The sequence below is a fragment of the Ursus arctos genome, unplaced genomic scaffold (genome assembly GCF_023065955.2).
Source record: "Ursus arctos isolate Adak ecotype North America unplaced genomic scaffold, UrsArc2.0 scaffold_31, whole genome shotgun sequence".
Classification (NCBI taxonomy): domain Eukaryota; kingdom Metazoa; phylum Chordata; class Mammalia; order Carnivora; family Ursidae; genus Ursus; species Ursus arctos.
The window spans coordinates 8,155,034-8,174,758 of record NW_026622997.1 but is presented as its reverse complement, the minus strand read 5'-3'; the positions used below and the strand labels follow the sequence as shown (position 1 = coordinate 8,174,758).

Here is a 19,725-nt window from a genome sequence, read left to right as displayed (position 1 = left end):
GGCAAAGATTGAGGGGCGCACGTGAGGGTAGGACATAGGAATTTACAGTCACTCTTCCTTTTTTGGAGAGGGATTTTCCTTTCCACGCTTCCACTCACGGGCAAGTTTGAGGAGAAAGGCTATCTCGCTGCGAGGTGTAGTCACTCCGGTGGTGAGAGGAGGCCGTGCACAGGTGTCTGGACCTTGCAGATTTTCTTGAGATTATAATCCATAGGCCTGAGAATACACAGGAAGTGGTTGCACCAGTACTTTCTGCTAACGTCTTAATTTGGGGTTCTCTTCCAAGTGATAATGCCATCTGTGTTTAAGTGACATGGAACCCTGCCGAGCCCATTTCCCCCGTTCCACATATTGGGTTTGTCATTGGTAGAACTGGAATACAATTGAACGGTTCAAGCTAAGATTTAAAGATACATTAAAAACAACAACAACAAAAAAAAAACCCAAATAACACTCTTTTTAAATTGTGGTAAAATATACATAAAATAAAATTGACCATTTTAACTATTTTTAAGTATATAGTTTGGTGGCGTTTGTTCTCCTTATTGTACAATCGTCACCGCCATGCTTCTCCAGAACTTCTTCATCTTGCCCAACTGAAACTTTGCTTCTCCAGGGTCTACAGACTACTTTTTAAAGAAAGAGAGAGGGTCTGCAGTTTCCTACAGAGCGCGCAGGGGCAGCCAGACTGGGCTGATGATGGGCGGGAGAAGCAGGGCGAAGCAGGGCAGCCACCTTGCTTTTCAAGGAGGCTGGATTGTACACAGCTGATTGCCTTTGTTGTGCTTGACCTTTTGCATATCATTTCCTAGGAGTATTTAATGTTTGTCCATCTGTTACCAATTAGCCCTTATAATCTCTTGCAAAGACAGAGGAAAATAGTTATCATTTTTATTTTCTCTGAGCGAAAGTAGAAAAAAAATCCCTATGCTTACTTTCTCTTTTTCCTTCTAATTTTTTTTAATTCAAATTCAATTAATTAACGTATAGTGTATTATTAGTTTCAGAGGTAGAGTTCCTTGATTCATCAGCTGCATACAACACCCAGCGCTCACCATCACGTGCCCTCCTTAACGCCCAGGCTTACTTTCAGTGTCCTTGGATTCACATGTCTAGTACCCCACGCCCCCTCATGTGGATTGCCAGGGCCGACAGGATTGTTTGACTCTGGCCTTAAAATCTCAGAATTGTCACGTGTTGTAATTTGCATTGTGATCAGACAGTAGGTCATGAAGGGCACACATAATATACATGGCAACATCTCTCATATTCTGCAATCCAAAAATATACCCTCTAAAGGGGAAGAAGTTTCCAAGGTCAAATAAATTTGGGAAGGGCCACACGCAGATACCCCCTCTTCAGAATTCATGATGCATGTTAACAGAGTCAAGGCTCTGAGAAATCCTGCAAATGAGACATCGGCTTCACTTTGTTTAACTGGGTGTCACCATACGTTATTTGATCATCAATTCCCTTTATGAAATGCACACCTGCTGGTGCCTTTACAGGCGTGCTCCCTCGAGAAGATGCTTCAGCTGCTGACTCAGGTGAATGTGTTTCAAAGGTGCAGCTCTACCTGGGAGCACGGTGCAGGGGCAGGGTTTCATTTATGGACCATTCGTTTATTCTCGTCTTTTGCTTCCTATTTGCCGTCGAGAAACAGGAAGAATGGGGGGTACCTAAGGAGGGGACTTCGTTGTCCCATGACTAGCTTGGTAAAAGCCGCTCTGTCGAATCAGCAGTTCGTGGAGAATATTCATTTGGATTGTCTGAATTGTACCTTTTCAGAGCACACCTTAGGGCTGTGATGGAATTGGGGTGCCCCGGCTTAGCTAAGCAAGGCCAGGCTCGCGAAACTGAACACTGACTGCAGTTCGCGCTGTCGCAGAAAACCCCGGTTTTCAGAGGGTCGCTGGGAGCCAAACAGCCAGAAGGGGCTTCTCGTGACAAGTTCCTCGGTCCTGTCATTCTAGCCCGTTAGCGGCAGAAGGGTGGCCTCTCTGGAGCTAGCCATCCCAGGCCTGTCGCCAGCTTCAACCTTGTGGAATTCTGACCTTGCTGCAGCGTGATGAGAGCTGAGCACATCCAGCAAAGCCACGTTGGAGGGCCACCGGGAGACCACCTGGGGACCACAGCTTGGTCACTTTGCAACTACTTTGGCTTGAAAGGGTCCCTGTTTCCCTTTGTCTTCTTGCTGAGGTTCAGACTGGCTAGCACATTCTCCAGTTCCCTCTCCCACACCTCTGGCCAGGCCCCTGCGGGCTCCTGCGATCTGTCCCCGGGCGAGTTGATGCCCGGTAGCGAGCAGTACCCTCCGGGAGAGGATTCTGGCTTGGATTTAAGGGTGCTTCAGAGGTTTGTTTGAGGCAGGGTCTCGGAGAACTGTCTGCCAGTGAGTGTGTGCCCAGGATGTCAGGCGCCCGCAGTGGAAAGTCAGGGGCCCTCTCCTGGCTGCCCCGCCTGAAGGAGGGCAGCCCCTCTTCTTCTCCCCATCCTCCGGGCTGTATCTGCACATTCATGCTCCCCCTGAGCCGGGCAGCTGAGGAGACAAACGGCACAGTCACATTTAGCTGTCATGTTGCCAGTTCGGCACAGTGTTTTTAGGAGATTAATAGTTCAAGGGAAAAAAATGTAAACACTGTTTTGGGTAGAATAGTGTCGTCTGCTACTTTTTCTCCCTTTGGTCAGAGAAATAGTCTGTCTAATAAATGATTGTGGAGTCTGGGACCCGGTGTTGCGTTGCTGTTCCCTACGCTGCCGAGGAGGTCAAAGTGAAGGGCATTGCATCCTGAGGTCTGGCGGAGGACTTGGCAAGCGCACAGAACCCCTGTGCCGACCTGTGCCCATTCTCCTGGTGGTCCCCCCCCCCCCCCCGGCTGGGAATACATCCCCCGCTCCCCCGGGGCAGCTTCTATCCTGGCCTCTCCCACTCCCTGTGCTGGTGCTGGCCAGACAGACAGGATGCACGACGGTACAAATACCCCTTCTTTTGGATCCCTTAGGGGTAAGCCTCCACGAATAAGGCAGACTCTAAATATCAAAAGCCTTTTTGAAAGTAGCTTTATTCCTCTCACATTCAGATGTTACTTACCAACAGACAGAAGCCCCCAAGGAGCTGCTGAAATGACAGACAAAATTAATGAGTGATAATCACCTTGTGCCAGTTACTACCCTAGACACGTTCTTTATATGATTTTGACTCCTAAGAAGGCGACATTATAGGTTTGCTGACTCCTATATCACAGATGTTGCAACTCAGGCTCCAAGAGGCGAAATAACTTCACCCAGGGTCACGCGAATGTCAGAGGGCGGAACCAGAATCTAAACTCAGGTGCCTCTGACTTGGAATCTGTGCTCTCAGCCATGAGGCCAGCTCTGGACAGTCCCATTCACAGTCCGATTCGGGCTCGAGCTCAGCCCCCCTGCTGGGTTATAAGTTTCAACCTTCCTCCAGGCCCTCGTTTATCCTCTGACGCTCTTCCTCAGCGATATGGTCAATTTACAGCTCAGCGCAAGTGCAATGGAGACAAAGGTCAGATTGGTAAAAATTCAAAAAGTTGTGCTTTGCTCTCCTGCGACCATTTGTTGGGTTCAGTAAGCTGGGACGGGGTGTGGGCCAGGTACAGCCCGAGGGCTCTGTGCCCTCTATTTTTGGTAGGTGGGTGTTGGCTGTCTTCATGGAAAAGGTGCTTGGTACAGTTCCCAGTTGTCCTGCCTTCCAGTCTGAAGTGGACAAAGCAAAAAACATCCTTGTTTGAAGAGACCTTTTCACCGAATCTTCGTGTCCTTTCGAGATGGTGAGAGCGGTGTCGAAACAGGAGAAAGGTTGGGGTAGCTTCTCAACTGCTGGAGTCATATGTTACAAAGAAGATGACTATTTGACAGGAGGCCCAAGATTTGGTCTCAATTAGGATGTTGACCTTGGCTTTTCCCAGCACTTTGGTGCTGACATTTTCTATGAAAACTAAAGATACCAGGATATTCTTATTTTTAACCGCGGCCATTTATGAAGCACCTGCTATTCACAGGCTCTTTACAGGTTATTTTTGTTTAGTCACCGTAACGACGAAATAACACCAAAGCCTGCCCTACTTCCACTACCGTCCTGTTTTTCCTTGTACGGAAGTGTTGTAGCCCTAGCAAGACAAACGCTGTATAACCCGTGACAATGCAATATAAACCGCGGATTGTTTCTATTTGTATGAACCAGAGCTGTTCCTTTGAGTTTATGGGGGGAAAGAATAGGAGTGTTCCTCAGACATGGATTTGTAATCTCCTACTGAAGAACCATTTGACCTTCGACTAGTTGTTCCACCTCTCTTGGCCCTGGTTTCTTCGTCTGTAAAATGGGCACACTGATAATAATACCTGTGCTGCAGGATAATTTCGATACCTGAATGAGAGGCTTGTCGGGGCAGCTGGCAGAGTGCTAGACGATGGTAGGTAATTAACAAATGTTAGTTCCTTTCTTCTTAGAGCAATGCTGAATTTATATAATAGATTTGTTCTATGAAGAGAGTTATTCATTGTTTTAAACAAATATCTCATATACCCGATATTCTATTGGCTTTTATAAGAAAACTAGAATGATCTTTCCCTGGTGGAAAATTGCTTATAGTGGAAAGGTAAGCGGAAACATTTAAAACTATATTGCCTGTATAGATTTTATATAATGATTATGTATTAATTATTTAAATTAAATTATATTTGAAGAAATAATCCCAGGGAAAAAAAGGATCAGGAGTTGCATGGCACAGTGAACACAAGCAAACGCAAAGAGCGTTTCGACTTCTGGGAGTGGGAGCTCCTGCATGAGGCTGTACCTTTGCACCTCCTCACTTCCAGACATTCGCTTGGGGACTAGGGTTACGGAGATGAGACACGGTCTCTGTCTTCCAGGGACTCACAGTCTGGTTCCGGGGTTTGCGAGCTGTAACTGTGAAGGGCCAAATAATATTTTCAGCTTTGTGGGCCGTATGGTCTCTGTAGTAACTACTCAACTCGACATAAGCAGTGGTAGTGCCTAAGCAGCCAAAGACGATATGTAAATGAATGAGTGTGGCTGTGTTCCAATAAAACTTTATTTACAGGGGCGCCTGGGTGGCACAGCGGTTAAGCGTCTGCCTTCAGCTCAGGGCATGATCCCGGCGTTCTGGGATCGAGCCCCACATCAGGCTCCTCTGCTGTGAGCCTGCTTCTTCCTCTCCCACTCCCCCTGCTTGTGTTCCCTCTCTCGCTGGCTGTCTCTGTCTCTGTCAAATAAATAAATAAAATCTTAAAAAAAAAAAAAAACTTTATTTACAAAACTGGTGGGAAGGCCACATTGGGCTGGTAGGCTGTAGTTTGCTGACCCTGAGCCAGTGAAGCAAAACGTGGAAACAATAGGCAATTGCAATATCTCGTGATACGTAGTCTGGGTGTTTATCATAGTAGAGTGTGCCCCGGGAGTACAGAGGAGGGGTACCTGGTCAGTGTAGGGCGAAGAGACTCCCTCCGTTGAGTTTATTAAACTTGATGAAGATATGGAAATGTGTTCATTTGAAGCTTTGTAATTCCGTACCCTTTTCCTCTTCACTTGTGTGTTTATAAAGGTAATATGGGCTCATTGAAAGGAGAAAAAGCGAGCAGTAGAGAAAGTCAGCATACTATGACCCACAGGTGATATACGATATTAAATAATTTGGGTTGAAATGAATCTGATCCTTTTAATAGGCATTGAGCCAGAAAAATTGGGGTGTGTATGGATATTGTGGGGCAGTTGCAGAAGAGCCATGCAGGCAAAGAGCATGAGGGTTTTTGGGAGCGGGCGGGTGCTTTGGCATGGCTGGGTCATGGCGAGGGTTGGCAAGCAGGTGGGGCGGGCATGTGAATGGGAGGTGATGGGCAAGTTGGGTCACAAAGGGAATTAACAAGCCTGGGTATTAAGTCAGATCATAGCCTGCCAGCCAGTGGAAAGGGATTGAGGCATTTGTCGGCAGCAAATGAAAGACGATTTTCCTTCTGCCTCTGAATTCTTCCATGATTCATCACCTGGGTCATCAAATTCTTCTCATTCCAAAGGTTCCTTGATCCTACTGTCAAAAGTTTTCCATGCTTGCTTGGCTCCTTCCAGAATTAGTGGAGCTGTTTTAAATGTGAATGTTATAGTCCAGTTTTGCTTATACATTTATCATACTAAAAGATATCCTCTAGTCACATATGAAGCAATTTTTTAATTTTTCAAGTTAAAAATCTTCTAGTTACTTAGTATATATTAGTATGCTAGAAGGACATTAATAATCCCCCCTATTTAATGCTTACATCTGTGGGGTTTTTTATTTCGTTCTTTCGGGTTTTGCAATAGGGCTCTTTAATTTATACGGCTTACTCTTAATTTCCCTTTTTAGAGGTAGTTGGTGGGGCCATTAGTAAAATATGCATTGCAGAATTTGGAAAGACTCTTCAAGGTTTTGGTTGCTAAAAGGGCATTACTTATTTATAGTCTCTGCTGCCTTGTGGGATATGGTTTCCCCAGATGCCATAGAAGGCATTATACCAAATGAATAAGAACATTCAATAATGTAAACCTCCTCTTAGAATAATACGTATCTCTATTTCCTTTAAGAAAAAGTCAAGGAAAAAATCAGTGTCTCCTATAGATAATGTTCTATCAGCTACTAAGGGTCTGTTCAGGTGGTTATTTTATGTTTCCTTTTAAAATCCTGTTCGACAGAGGTTTTCTATTTCTAGCCCTTTAAAAATGGTGAAACTCAGGAAGAACCGGGGAAGCCCCCAGTATCAACAGCTGAAGCATTGTAGCTTCCAGCTCTCTTCCAGGGAAAGTGACAGCAGAAGGGCAGCCCGAAGTCACAGTTGTCACTGGAAGAAACAAAGAAACAAGACCGAGATCACTGCGTGAGGGTTAGAACAAATCTAAAATTACTACATTAGTCAGAAATGGGACCATGTGAAGTTTAAGAAGTGTAGCCGACCTCAGTGCTGTGGTTTGGGATTGGGTTTCCTGCAACTGATGGGGAATGCAGGATTTCTAGGCAAAGTGAGTCTTCCATGTAGCCCGAACGGGCTTGCAACAGATTTTTGGTGCCACTACTTCCTTCAACAGGCCACGTTTGGTTTTTTTGGCACTAAGTTCAGATAAAAAGAAAGTTGAAGGGCAATTTGAGTAGCAATTAATGGAAAAACAGAGAAACAAAACTAAAAAAACCCCAAAAAACTCCCAGAGTACCTGGCAAGGGCGTGCATTCTGTCATTTAAGGAAGCTTGCAAGGATGCCAACTTTAATTGGCAGTTGTGTTGGCTACCGTTGACAGTGAATCTCCTAAAATTGGAGGATGAGCTTAGAGGCAAAAGCAGAGAGCAATTTGGGGTTTTCAAAACAAGCAGTACGTCTTGAATTTTGATGGAGTCTTTTAGGAAAAAAAAATCCACATACTGCTAGATAAAAACAAAAAACAAAACAAAACAAAACACTGAAACACACAAGGTAGCTAATGTGCTTCATCGGTCTAACCCACGTAGCGTGCTTCTCTTGTCCACCTGGGACTTACCTTGCAGGTGGACGTGTGTGTGTCCTTGTACATTTCTGTTGTTTCCAGTTAAAAAATGTGGAGATGGCCAATCCACGGTAGAGAAAACCGTGGTTCAGGAGAGGCAGCTGAAATGCCACTTTGGTGGTAGGGGCGGGGGGGGGGGGGGGGGGGCGGGGCTGGGGAAGGTGGCAGAAGAATGCTGACCCGATATTTCTCTAAATTCCTACAACTCAGGAGGTTTAAGCTTCTGAAATTTTAAGTGGCATTATTCCCTTTGTAGTTCTGAGCAGAAATGTTTCCTTTTATCTCAACTGACTGTCCTCAAGTTTAGAACAGAGGACTTGCAGAGGGATCAGTGAAAGCATGTGGTTTCTAACAGAGCCAGCTCAAAGGGGGATCTCCACTACAGGAGATGAGACTTGGGGAAATTTTTCTTTTTCCCATTTCTAAGAAACGTTTTTTTGCTTTAGTCAATGAACATTAACATAAGTAAACTTAAGGCCCTGAAGATCTGGTTTCTTTCAAATCAGGTTCCAAACAAGCTCCCTCTAGGCTTAAGTTCTTAGATTGTGTTAAAATGCATATCCTTGAAAAGGTGGCAAGGTTTTTTGGGTGTTATTTTTAATTTTTAATGCACTGTGTGCATGTGTATTTACCTGTATTTTTTCTCTCATAAGTTTCATAGATTAATTGTAGAAAGTTTGAAAAAGTCAAGAAAAATAGGAAATCAGAAATAAAACTCAGTCTTGGGGAGCCTGGGTAGCTCAGTCGGTTAAGGGGCCGACTCTTGCTTTTGGCTCAGGTCATGACCTCAGGGTCCTGAGATCGAGTCCCCAGTCAGGCTCCATGCTCAGCGGACAGTCGGCTTGAGATTCTCTTTCTCCCTCTCCATCTGTCTCCCCCTAATCACTCTCTCCCTCTGTCAAATAAGTGAATTAAAAAAAAAAAAAAGAAAAGAAAACACCTCTCTTTAAAAATAAAAAAATAAGAATAAAACTCAGTTTTAATTCAACCCTCCAGAGATCATCACTTTCAATAGTTTGGAATACCGTCTAATCATTCCCCCTATATACGTAAATATCTCTTCTATTTACTGTTTGTTTGTTTTTTTATTCTGAGGTTTTCTCAAACCATTACATGATGAGCGTTTTTTTTAATCATTAGTCTCCAAAGGCAACTTTTGTTTTAATTGGAGTAGAGTTGACATACAGTGTGCTGTTAGTTTCAGGAGTACAACATAGTGATCCGGCGAGTCTGCGCGTTACTCAGTGCTCATCACCGTAAGTGCAGTTGCCATCTGTCATCATACACCATTATTACAATATTATTGGCTGTTTTCCTCGTTCCCATGACTTATTTACTTTCTTCCTGGAAGTTCGTACCTCTTAATCCCCGTCACTTATTTCACCATCCCCCACCCCGTCCCCTCTGGCCCCCACCAGTTTGTTCTCTGTATTTATGAGTCTGTTTCTGTGTGTGTTCATTCATCTCTTTTCTGTTTAGATTCCACATATAAGTGAAATTGTAGGGTATTTTTCTTTGTCTGACTTATTTCACGCGGTATGAGATCCTCCAGGCCCATCTATGTTGTCACAAATGGCAAGATCTCATTTTTTTTGGTCGTTGCGTAATATTTCATTGTGTATCAAAAGCAAAACTTTTAATGGCTGTTTGGTATCACTGCGCAGAGAGTCAAGTTCCCACTTTTTATTCTTAGAAGTGCACAACCAGTGAACATCCTTGCACTGGGACCTCTGTGGGCGTCTCTGATGATTTCCTTGGGAGAAAGTTCCAAGAAAGGGAATTGCTGGGATGGCAGGTGTACGCGGTTTGAAGCAATGGGATGTGTATTGTTCTAGTGCCTTCCAGAGACACAGTGTCTAGTTTACACTCCTAGCACAGACCTGTACCTCTGTGTTTCTCCTGCATCTTTGGGAAATTAAAAAAAAAAAAATTGGCGGGGGGAGTATTGTGCTTGGATGTTCATTAGTAGAATTGAGTATTTCCCAAGTGTTCTTTAACCATTTGTTTCATATTTTGTTAACTGGATGCTTTACCCATTTCTGGTTGGAGTATTATTCTATATTGTTATGTAAATTTTCATTAAGTATCCAGAATATTAACTCTTTGGATATTGTAGGGGAGTAAAAAACCCTTTTCCTTCTACCCTCCTAGGTTTTGTGGCTGGGGCCCTGGAAATTAGACTGACAAAAGGTAGATTAACAGGAGAAAAACCGAGTTTATTAACATATGCAAGGCGCACACACAGAAGAAACTCAGCGAGGAGGAACCGAAGGGGTGTTAGAATTTGGGCTTATCCAACATCACAAAGAACAGGAAATTTGTAGAGATGTGACAAGACAAAGGAGGACAGGTTTTGGCTTGGGAGGGGTGCAAATGTGGGAAAATGAATACGTGGGGAAACGAATGGAAGGAAGGGTGATTTTAGTAAGTTTTGTTTGCAGACCCATCTCTGTGCAGACTTTCCGTCTTCTTCACAGCCATAAAACTTCCCCAGGAGAGGGGATTTGTGGCAGTCCCCGTCTCAGAAGTTTCTACTTTTCAGTCCGATGCGAGAAGCTCTGAGAAGGCTTCTTTCTGTTCATGTAGGTTCTCATTTGCCTTCAGCTCAAAATAAGCCTTATGCCAAAGTGGCATATTCGGGGTGGCATACTCTGATTCCCTACAATGTATTTAACAAATGTAGAGCTTCGTAAAATTGTTTATGGTATTTTTAGTGCATGGAAGTTTTTTGGTTTTTTTTTTGTTTTTTTAGAGCGCGCGTGCTCCTGGGAGGGGGCAGAGGGCAGGAGAGAGAGAATCTTAATCTGATGTGGGGGCTCCATCTCATGGCCCTGAGATCATACCTGACCCCAAATCAAGAGTCAGACACTTAACTGACTGAGCCACCACCCAGGCACCCCTAATGCATGGAAGTTTCAAATAATGAGTGAAATAAATCATTTAAGCAATAATTTACATAACTTAAATAATAATTTAAATGAAGAGTAATTAAGTAGGAAGAGTTAAACTCTTACTAGATTATAAAATCTACCAGTTTTTTCCTTAGGTAGTCTTTTTTTTCCCCCCTCAGTTTTTTTCTTTAGGGATTTCATCTCCACAGATTGGACCAGTAATCTGTTTTCTTCCAATATTATTATGTTCTTGTTTTACATTTACTTTATCATAGGATTTATTATTACTGAAAATAACATTGTTTTCCTTATGTCTCATTTGTTTTTCATCTTCTTTAGAAATTTCATGAGTTTCCTTGATGAGTATTTTTCTACTCGGCCAAGTCAAGCAGTTAGATCATTCCTTTGAAAATAATGTAAATTTTATTTCTTTTCTTTTAGCTTATCCTGAAAACATATAGGTAGAAAGATAGTCTGCCAGATTTTCCATAACCTCTGCCTTTTTTTTTTTTTTTTTTTTTTGGAAACATGTGCTGCTAAAATTGGGACCACTTTTTAGGGGCATCTGTCTCACTGGTTAGTCCTGGCTGTCAGGTGTCATGTGGTATCACCAAAGAATGTCGCTGGTCTCGGAACAATGGCAAAGACAGCAAGCCTAAGATTATGAAATGGGGCCATGACTTTAGCGCTTTTCTGGTTGTGTCACCCCTGCTGATGAAGTGTTAAAATGCTTAATTAGAGGATTGTTTTCGTTGTACTGTAGGGAATGGATTCGAGGGAGGCCAGAGTTAATGCCTGGAGAGGCTTGGATTCGCTCAGGAAGAGAGGCTGGCAGGGCCTACATCCTGCTCTCACCCTGCAAGCTCCATCCCAAGGAAGTTGAATCAGGAACTAGGGTTCAACTTGCAGAGAACAGGAACCACTCTAGGTATTTAAGGAGCTAGGGATTGAATACGGGGAAACAGTATTCACTAAATTGCAGGAGCAGCTGTAGGCCGGGCCTCCAGAAGGAGTCCTAGAACAACTCCCTAGAGCTAGCGTGTTCGGGGAATCACGTCACAGTGAGGAGGCCAGGGAGTCAGGAGGTCACTGTCCAACCGCTGGCTCAGGATTACAGCTGAGCCACCTCCAGAGCAGTGTCAGAGCGGAACAGCTAAGGGAATGTCCCATGTATTCCCCACTGCACAGCCTTCCCAACTCACATCATCCCAAAACGTAGATCTAGGTTACGTGCTGGAAGTTATCTTGGGGTGTGCAGCTGACTGTCAGAACCTAAATCACATTCGAAACCTTACCTGGAAGGGAGTCCGCAAATGGTTTGCTTCTAGCCTCCAGCTCCCACTGCAGGAACACGCACTGGGATGCTGAGGGCCCCCTACCACGTCCCCGTTAAGTCGGGCTGGAAGTCAGGTTGCCTGCAGCTGGAGTGCGGGGGCGGGTGCAGGATACGTTGGACAGGGAGAATCCTCTGGATCTGGTGGTTGATTTGATGGTGTGCAAAGGGTGGAGAGGCAAGCGGAATGCCAGAGACAAAGCCCATTGTACATTTTAGATTTTTGAAAGTCTCTCAGTCCTTGCCTAGCGAAATGACCAATGGCTCTATCTTACCGAGAGTGGTGCGAACAAATTTCAAGAGTGAGGGTGATCTCCAAGCTTCCTCCTACTTCTGAAATTCTTTTGGAGATGCGACTGTGTCTGAACATATTTTGTCTTCCAGTTCATGTTTGTCAATACGAGAAGTCGTCCGGAAGTCAAAGTCAAACAAAGGGGTGCCCCCAGCCCCACCTTCCCCGGCTTCTGGAATGTGCGTCCAGGGTGGTGGTACAGACAGATCCCCAGGCACGAGGAACCTTATTTTGGGAAGCCTAGGGTTAGTTTGCTTGTTGACTCAGAGATGTTGTCTATTCTTGTGCTGAAGGGAGGCGGTGGAGGCCCCAGCTGGCTGCCCTGTCCTGGGCTCCCCGGCCCCCTCCCCCAGGCTGAGAACAGCAGTGCTTGCCGAGGCTTCAGGCCACCCTTCCTTTCCTCGCTGGCCGTCAGAGCAGTTCTGTCTCTCTCATCTGTTTGTGTTGTTTCCCCCGCACTCCAGCATTGCTAACTGATAGAAGTTGTGCGTGGAGGTGACCACGGGATGTCTTATTAGGGAGCAGCTAGATTGAGTTGTGGCTGCCCAAGTTCGGGTATGGGTTTTGCTCACACGGCTGAGCTCGCAACAGTGTCGGCGTTTCCCCCCATCTCCCTGAATGCTTTTACTGAAATCTCTCGCCTCCTGGCCCTCTCATCTAAGCCTAATGTGCTCTTTTGCATCACTTAAAACCTCAAATAAACTCATAGGTGGGAAGTCTGGGTGGAGATGTGAGCGAGTGGTTCTCTCCCCCCAGCCAGCAGCTGGTGGCCTCCTCCTCGGCAGCAAGCCAGGGACCAGGTCCCTCTCCTGCCAAGAATGTGCCCGGTTGGGGCGCCCGGGTGGCTCAGTCATGAAGCGTCTGCCTTCGGCTCAGGTCATGATCCCAGGATCCTGGGATCGAGCCCCACATCGGGCTCCCTGCTCAGCGGAAAGCCTGCTTCTCCCTCTCCCTCTGCTTGTGTTCCCTCTCTCGCTGTGTCTCTCTCTCTGTCAAATAAATAAAATCTTTAAAACAAAAACAAAACAAAAGAATGTGCCCAGCTGAGGCTCAGGATTGGGATAGTAATGAGCCCAGGTGTTGGTGTTGTAAACTCCTCTTCAGATTAGCCAGCTGTCCAGAGATGCAGCTCTCACTCTTGGAACAGATTCCTTTGTGGGCAGGGTCCTGTGCTGGGCAGAGAGGAGAGAAATCGATCCAGAAACAGCTTCAGAATGTATACACCTAGCAGGGGACACAGAAAAGACACACGCAGTTAGTTGTGATGCTGTGACCCCCGTGAGAAGGTAGGACCTGTATTTCTGAAGCTGGGTTGCACCTTGAAAGGTGTTTTTTTTTATTAAAAATATATTTACTCCTAGAAACAATATGGAGGTGAGTGTTGGTTCTCCAGACTTGCCTCCACAAGCCCACCAACGATCTGGGTTTTACAGTCCTGCGTTTGCAGTGCTGAGTAACAGACGGGACTGTTGCGTATGTTTCATGCAGCGTGTGGCTGCATCCTGCTCGTGGTGAGTGGGTTGAACCCCAGCCCAGGACCGCAAAACTCATTCATCATCTTCAGAATGACAGGGACACGGCAGGACAGGGCTGGCCCCTGGTTCTCAGACTGGAGTGGGCATCAGAATCACCTGGAAGGCTTGCAGACAGCACTCCGGGAGTTCTCACTCAGCGGGCCTGGCGGGGGGGGGGGGGGGCAAGCACATGTATTTCTAGCATGTTCCCGGGTGAGGCCGCTGGAGCATGTTTTGAGGACCATGGGAGTAGACACAGAAGAAGATTCACTCTGAAGAACTCCTGTGTCTGAATGCTTAATGATGGGATTCTGTGCAAACCAGCAGTGCCCCGCTCCCCAAACCCATGAATAAATCTTGATGAGAACCGCACCCAAACCATCCACTGCTGACTAGGCCCCGTGCCATCTGTGCCTCCCTTTCTTCCTGAGCCTGGCCTTGGATATCACTCTGGAAGCAGATGGGTAGAGGAGTAAGTTACTCTCCCCAGGTCTCTGGAACCTGGAAAGTCAAACATGCCTTGGGGACATCAGTGAGCAAATGCGTGTCCCAGGGAGTCCCGGGAACTGTGGCAGGCGGCTGCCCTCGGGCTTTGTCCAGTCCACGTGCATCCCTCTGCAGGGACAGGTGCAGAAGTGTGGCTTTTCCCAAAGCCTGTTGAAGTCAAGACCCACAGCTAAGGGCTCCCCAGGGTCAGGGGGCTCCATCAGGCTGACCAGAAGTTTGGAAACGGAGGGCAGGACCAGAGCTAACAATGCCCTATAAGGATCCCCTGCATTATACTCTGGGTCTCAAGATGGACAGACAAGGGGCAGGGGGACGTATTGAGTAAGACAAAGCTGAGATCCTGTTCTGATGTTTCCAGCTCCCCTGCCTCGTTGTGCATATCTCCATCTCCTCTGAAGTTCTTTCGCCGCTTCTTTCTACCAGAAAGAGGGCATCCGATGGGGTGATATGGGGCGGGGGGGGGGGGGGCCTGCAGTCTTCACAGCGTCACCAGCAGAGACCCTGCCGGTTTGCTTCCGAAGCCTGGATGTAAGCTGTTTGTAGCCTTGGGCCCCGTGTCCTCATATGTCTGCCACTTGGACACACATCGCTTCCAGGGAACAAATGTGGGTTTGTCTCCTGCTTCTGCAAAAGGACAACAAACACTTGGAGACTTGTTTTATTTTTTTATTAAACAATAAAACTGAATTGTGAAAAGAGTCTAAATGTCGTATTCACGAATCGATAGGCTCTCCCTCCGGGTGCAGCAGACAGTGTGAGAATGGAATAAGGGGAAGCATGAGGGACATTTACAAGAGAGGGAAAAAAGAATGCTTCGTCAGTTGATATTTCAACATTAAGTATTAACCCTGTTTTTAAGACTACTTACAAAGTAGGGGGGAGGTCTTGGGGATGGAAACACAAAAGTTGCTTTTAATCACCTCGTGTCATGATCCCCTGTGCCAGAAGTTGGCAGGGTCTTCCCTTCTCCAGACGGGTGACAGTTCTGTGGGCGAGAAGGGGTGCTGGCCGTGAGGACTGCCAGGCCTCCTTGGCTGCTTCCTCTCCCTCAGGTTACGGTCCCTGTGGTAGCTGGTGTAGAAGAACCCACGCCCCCCACATTTCCTGGGGTGCCCCTTGCAGTCTTTTGTAATCTGTCCCGGACTAAAATGTTACACTGCCTTTTGTGGGCAAATTCTATTTCCCGTTGGATTTTCAAACCCATGGAAGGGAGGTCTTCATGGTACATGTGACCTGGTGCTACAAATGGGGTCCCGATCCTTATTGTGGTGATTGTATTGCCCTTGTGATTAACTACACCTGGCTGTGTATATGTTTTCTCTGATTTATTTTCTATTTGCCCCTCTCTAGTGGGATCTTGTGTGTGATAATGCCTGGAAGGTCCATATCGCTAAGTTCTCCTTACTGGTTGGATTAATCTTTGGCTACCTAATAACTGGATGCATTGCTGACTGGTGAGTACCCATGTGCCTGCTGCACGAACCTTTGGAAGCCACTGCAAGCCTTTGCTGGCTAAAGAAGAGTGGTCAGTGTTAGCTTACTGGTACCGAGGCCTTTCTCAGCCTGGTGTTGGGCTGGCACGGAGGGCCGAAGCCGTCACCTGGAGAATTCAGAACTAAAAGGATTAGCCCAGTGCATATAACCGACCCTTTTGAAGGGAGAATTTAAATTCATTGCAATTTTCCAGCTGCTAGAATCTAGGAACACCTGCATGCCACCCACAGCCCCATCAGCTCCTGATGTTCACTGTGTTTAGTTGGGAAGAGCTTGAGCGCATAGGTTCAAGGCTCTGTGGGCTGGGCTCTGAGGACGTAGATATACAAGACGCCTCGAAAAATGGGGAGAGGAGGAGCTAGAGACTACCCGCGAGAACAGAATGAGTAGAGCCGTGCCAACGGGCATCTCAAAACACCACAGAGAGAGGCACAGTCCTGCAGTTGGCTTGGCCAGGAGGCACCTCCGTAGGGCCCATGGGGAGCTGGACCTTGGAAAGTGGGTGGCATTTGGATGACAGATGGGCACTGCAGGCAGAGGGAGGGTGGTGGCCAGAGGTGAGAATGAATGTGCTTTCCTTGGGTGGGCAAGGAGTTCTGAGTGCCTGGAGCAAAGCGTGTGGTTCGTGATAAAGTGATCAGGTGAGGAAGATGGAGGGGGTAACGAAGAGAATTCTGGTAACAGTAATGATGACGATGATGGCAACAGTATTGGCAGCTACCCTTACTGATGGATTACTGTTGCCAGGCACCGTGCTGAACATTTCCCCACATTAAAATATCCCATCCTCACAGCACCCCTGGTAAGTCGGTACTATTTATTATCTGTTTACAGTGGAAAAACAGAAGCACAGTAGTCTGAGTAAAATCCCCAGGTTCACTCAGCTGCTAAGTTGGAGAGCCCAGATTTGAACCGAAGCCCGGTGGCTCCAGAGCCCACCTCTTCCTGACCGTGCGACAGCCCTCTGTGTTCACGAGGGCCGCAGCGAGCACACATCTGAGCAGGGAGGCAAGGGCCCAGCATTGACGGGGTTTTCCAGTAACAGGGCTGCTCAAGGAGAAGGGTGTGGGGTAGCCGTCTCCCCTCCCTCACCTTGACATTCTTTTATCTTTAAAGGCACTTTTTATGAATAAGGACGTCTTGAACCCAATGACGTCATAAGGGTCAAGAGTGATATGGAGCAAACTCCTTGCATCTGTGGCTTTGCCCTGCATTGCCCCCTGTTCCCTGGTTAGCTGACAAAGCTGGTTGAGGCACTCCAGTAAGAGCCTGGAGGGGGGCTGTGGGGCCCAGAGGGGTTCTGAAACAACTCTCAAGTTCTGGAAATTTCTTTCCCAAAAGCAAGCATCTTTTTGGGAGTTGCTTTGCATTCACAAGTAAGTGATTTCCTGTGTGTTCAGAATTTGCTTAATCATCATTTGTGAATGCTTCTGAAGGACACGTTCCCTGGGAGCAGTGAAGAGAAGCTGTCAGTGACCTCTGAAAACCTATACTAGGGCCCCCGGAGGGGTTTTTTTGGCAAGGGGTCAGGGGTTGAAGTGGGGAAGTGTAGGGTTTTTTTAAACCAAATCCTTGAGCATATAGGTTTTCAGAGAAAACCATACTAGTCTGAAACATACTGTAATCCCAATATTTTAACCACGAGGACTTTTGTTTCCCAGTATTCTGCATTGAAATAGGTTAGGAAGATATACAAATATAATCCATGTCAGTTCATTCTAAAAAATGCAGACTTGGCCGAAGTTTGAGCGTCCTTATTCTGCAGTACCCTCCGGAAAGATAATAAGGACTTCTATGAATGAATCAGTCTATGATGGCTTAAGCTGCTTAGAAGTTGTTTTTTTGTGTGTGATTTCTTACTTCTTGCACGTGTCTGCTGTTTGGCACCCCTGATCACACACCAGGCCTGGGGACAAAAGGCAGAGGATTTGGAGGTCTTCCTTTGCAAGCAACCAGAGCCTGGTGTTGCCAAGCCGCGCCTCTGCAGTCCCCTTTCCACGGTCCGTGGTGAGGGGGCAGGGGGTGCCTGCAGAGGCAGGGCCGGCTGCTCTGTGCTGTGGTTTCTGAGCACCTTGAGCGGACTTCAGTTCCAGTTTGAAAGTCTGGTGTTTTCCACCCTTTCTGTATTCATATATTTTTGGCCGTTTACTCCTTGCTAGAGACGTGCCAAAAGGGAAATAAGCACATTTAGAGGGAACTCCAGACTTCACAGCTGTTGGCACCCGTTTCGTGGCCTCATGGGGAAGTTGATCAGGTCATAGGTTAAACTTTCTAAGACTGAAGTCAGCACAGAATGAAACTTCAGTAAGAACACTTTTTCATTTTATTTAATTTTTAAAAATTAATCTCTACACCCAACTCAGGACCCTGAGGTCGACAGTCTCATGCTCTACCGGCTGAGCCAGCCAGGGGCCCCAGGACACTTTTTTCTTTTAAAAGTTCCTGTTTTCCACCCAAGTCTTGTTTGGGGACCTACAGTACGTACTGTCCTATAACGTGCTAGCGTAGACGTTTGCGAGGGAGCAGCCCCATCCATGCTCTTGCTGGATGAGCTCCCTTCCCTCCGTTATTGGTTCTGTTGCTGGAAGTTGTGCGTCTCTCCCTCCAGGAGCCCTCTGCACCCTCTCCAGCTGGCCCCGGGCCCTGGCCTTTCAAGGCTGCACCAAAGGACCCCTTGCCCTCTAGCTCCTGGCTGAGGCTGGCCATGGGGCGGGAACACCAGCTGGAGGTCTGAGAGAGAGACCAGAGTAAGGGGGGGGGGACACGTTTTTGTCCCCAGCTGGGTCTCTGCAGGGCTGCCAGGGGCTGGCTGCCTCCTGTTAGGGGCCCCTCCACACAGGGCCTCTCTCTCTCCGTTCCAAGACCATCCTCCCCACTTCTGCTGCCAGCCCCAAGGTTTCTCTCACAGCTTGCCCAGCCTTTTGCAAACAATCCCTTTACTAAAATCTCCTCAAATCACCCTTTTTGCGTGGGGCATCTGTTTCTCGTTGAGACCCGGTATTATTTCCCTGTGGCTGCTGTGACGAATTACCACACACACGGTGGCTTAAGTTAATTAAAATTCTGTAGTTCACACGGGGCTAAAATCAAGGTGCCGCCAGGGTTGTATTTCTGGAGGCTCCAGGAAGAAGTCCTTTTGCTCACTTTTTCCAGCTTCCAGCGACTGCCCACATTCCTTGGCTCATGGTCTCTTTCCTGGCCTCAAAGCCGGCAGTGACAGGTCCTGCTCACGCCACCTTCTCTCTGCTCCCTGCAGCCACAAGAGGTTCTCCACGTGCTTAGACTGGATCCACCTGAATTATCACCTGGTCTCGGGGTCTTTAACCTTAGTTGCATCTGCAGAGCCCCTTGCTTCCATGAAAGGTAACATAGTCACAGGTTCTGAGGAGTAGGACAGAGACAACCTCGAGAGCCACTCTTCTGCCCCCTTTAGATCCCACCTCAGCGTTAATGGACCTAGGAGTGTGGTTTTGTCAGTCATCTCTGGGGGATTCCACTCTGGAGGAAGCCAGCTCACATTAAGACTCCAGTGATCCTAACATTTGTTGAGCACTTACTAAATCCCCTGCACATATCCACACCTGACACAGTCCCATTCGATCGGCATCAATTGGCGCTTCCAAAGAAAACTCAAGGCTCATTGGAACAAGATTAGTCTTTCCCAAGGTCTTGCAGTGTGTAAGTGGCGAGCCTGTAATTCAGGACTGGGGTGTCTGCTTCTGAAGACCATGCTTGCCCCATAGTTCCTAAAAATAATTTTGACTGACTGAGGTTAGCAACCATTTGGGAGAGAGAGATTTCGAGCAGTTTCTACAAGTTAAAAAAAATAGTAATAATCAAGGATCTTTTCTAAAGTATCAGAACAGGGCAAACCATGTTTGGTGGGCATCCAGGCTGTAGACGCGTAGGAAGGAATCATATGAGGTAAACCTTTAAATGTTTGCTCTGTGGCAGGCATTGTGCCTACAGCCATCATCTCTCTAAATGATCTCAATAATGCTGTGAAGTCAGACCGTTATCCCCATTTAACAGACGAGGGGAAATAACAATGGAGAAGTTAATTCTCGTCTTTGTTTTCAGGAGACCAACTAAGCCATATTCTAAATTTACTTCTTTAAGTGAATTGGGTTTGGAAAAAACT

The 19,725-nt window shown here is 46.7% G+C and overlaps 1 protein-coding gene across 3 annotated transcripts in view; it reads left to right on the top strand.

The window, feature by feature from the left end:
• The window catches only part of SLC22A23 (solute carrier family 22 member 23), a 173,687-nt gene that overhangs the window by 23,071 nt on the left and 130,891 nt on the right, over positions 1 to 19,725 (top strand). For all 3 annotated transcript variants that reach the window (XM_026511404.4, XM_044388726.3, XM_057305069.1), the window contains exon 2: positions 15,441 to 15,544. In XM_026511404.4, the coding sequence (XP_026367189.1) occupies positions 15,441 to 15,544 (104 nt within the window). The remainder of the gene's footprint in view (positions 1 to 15,440; positions 15,545 to 19,725) is intronic.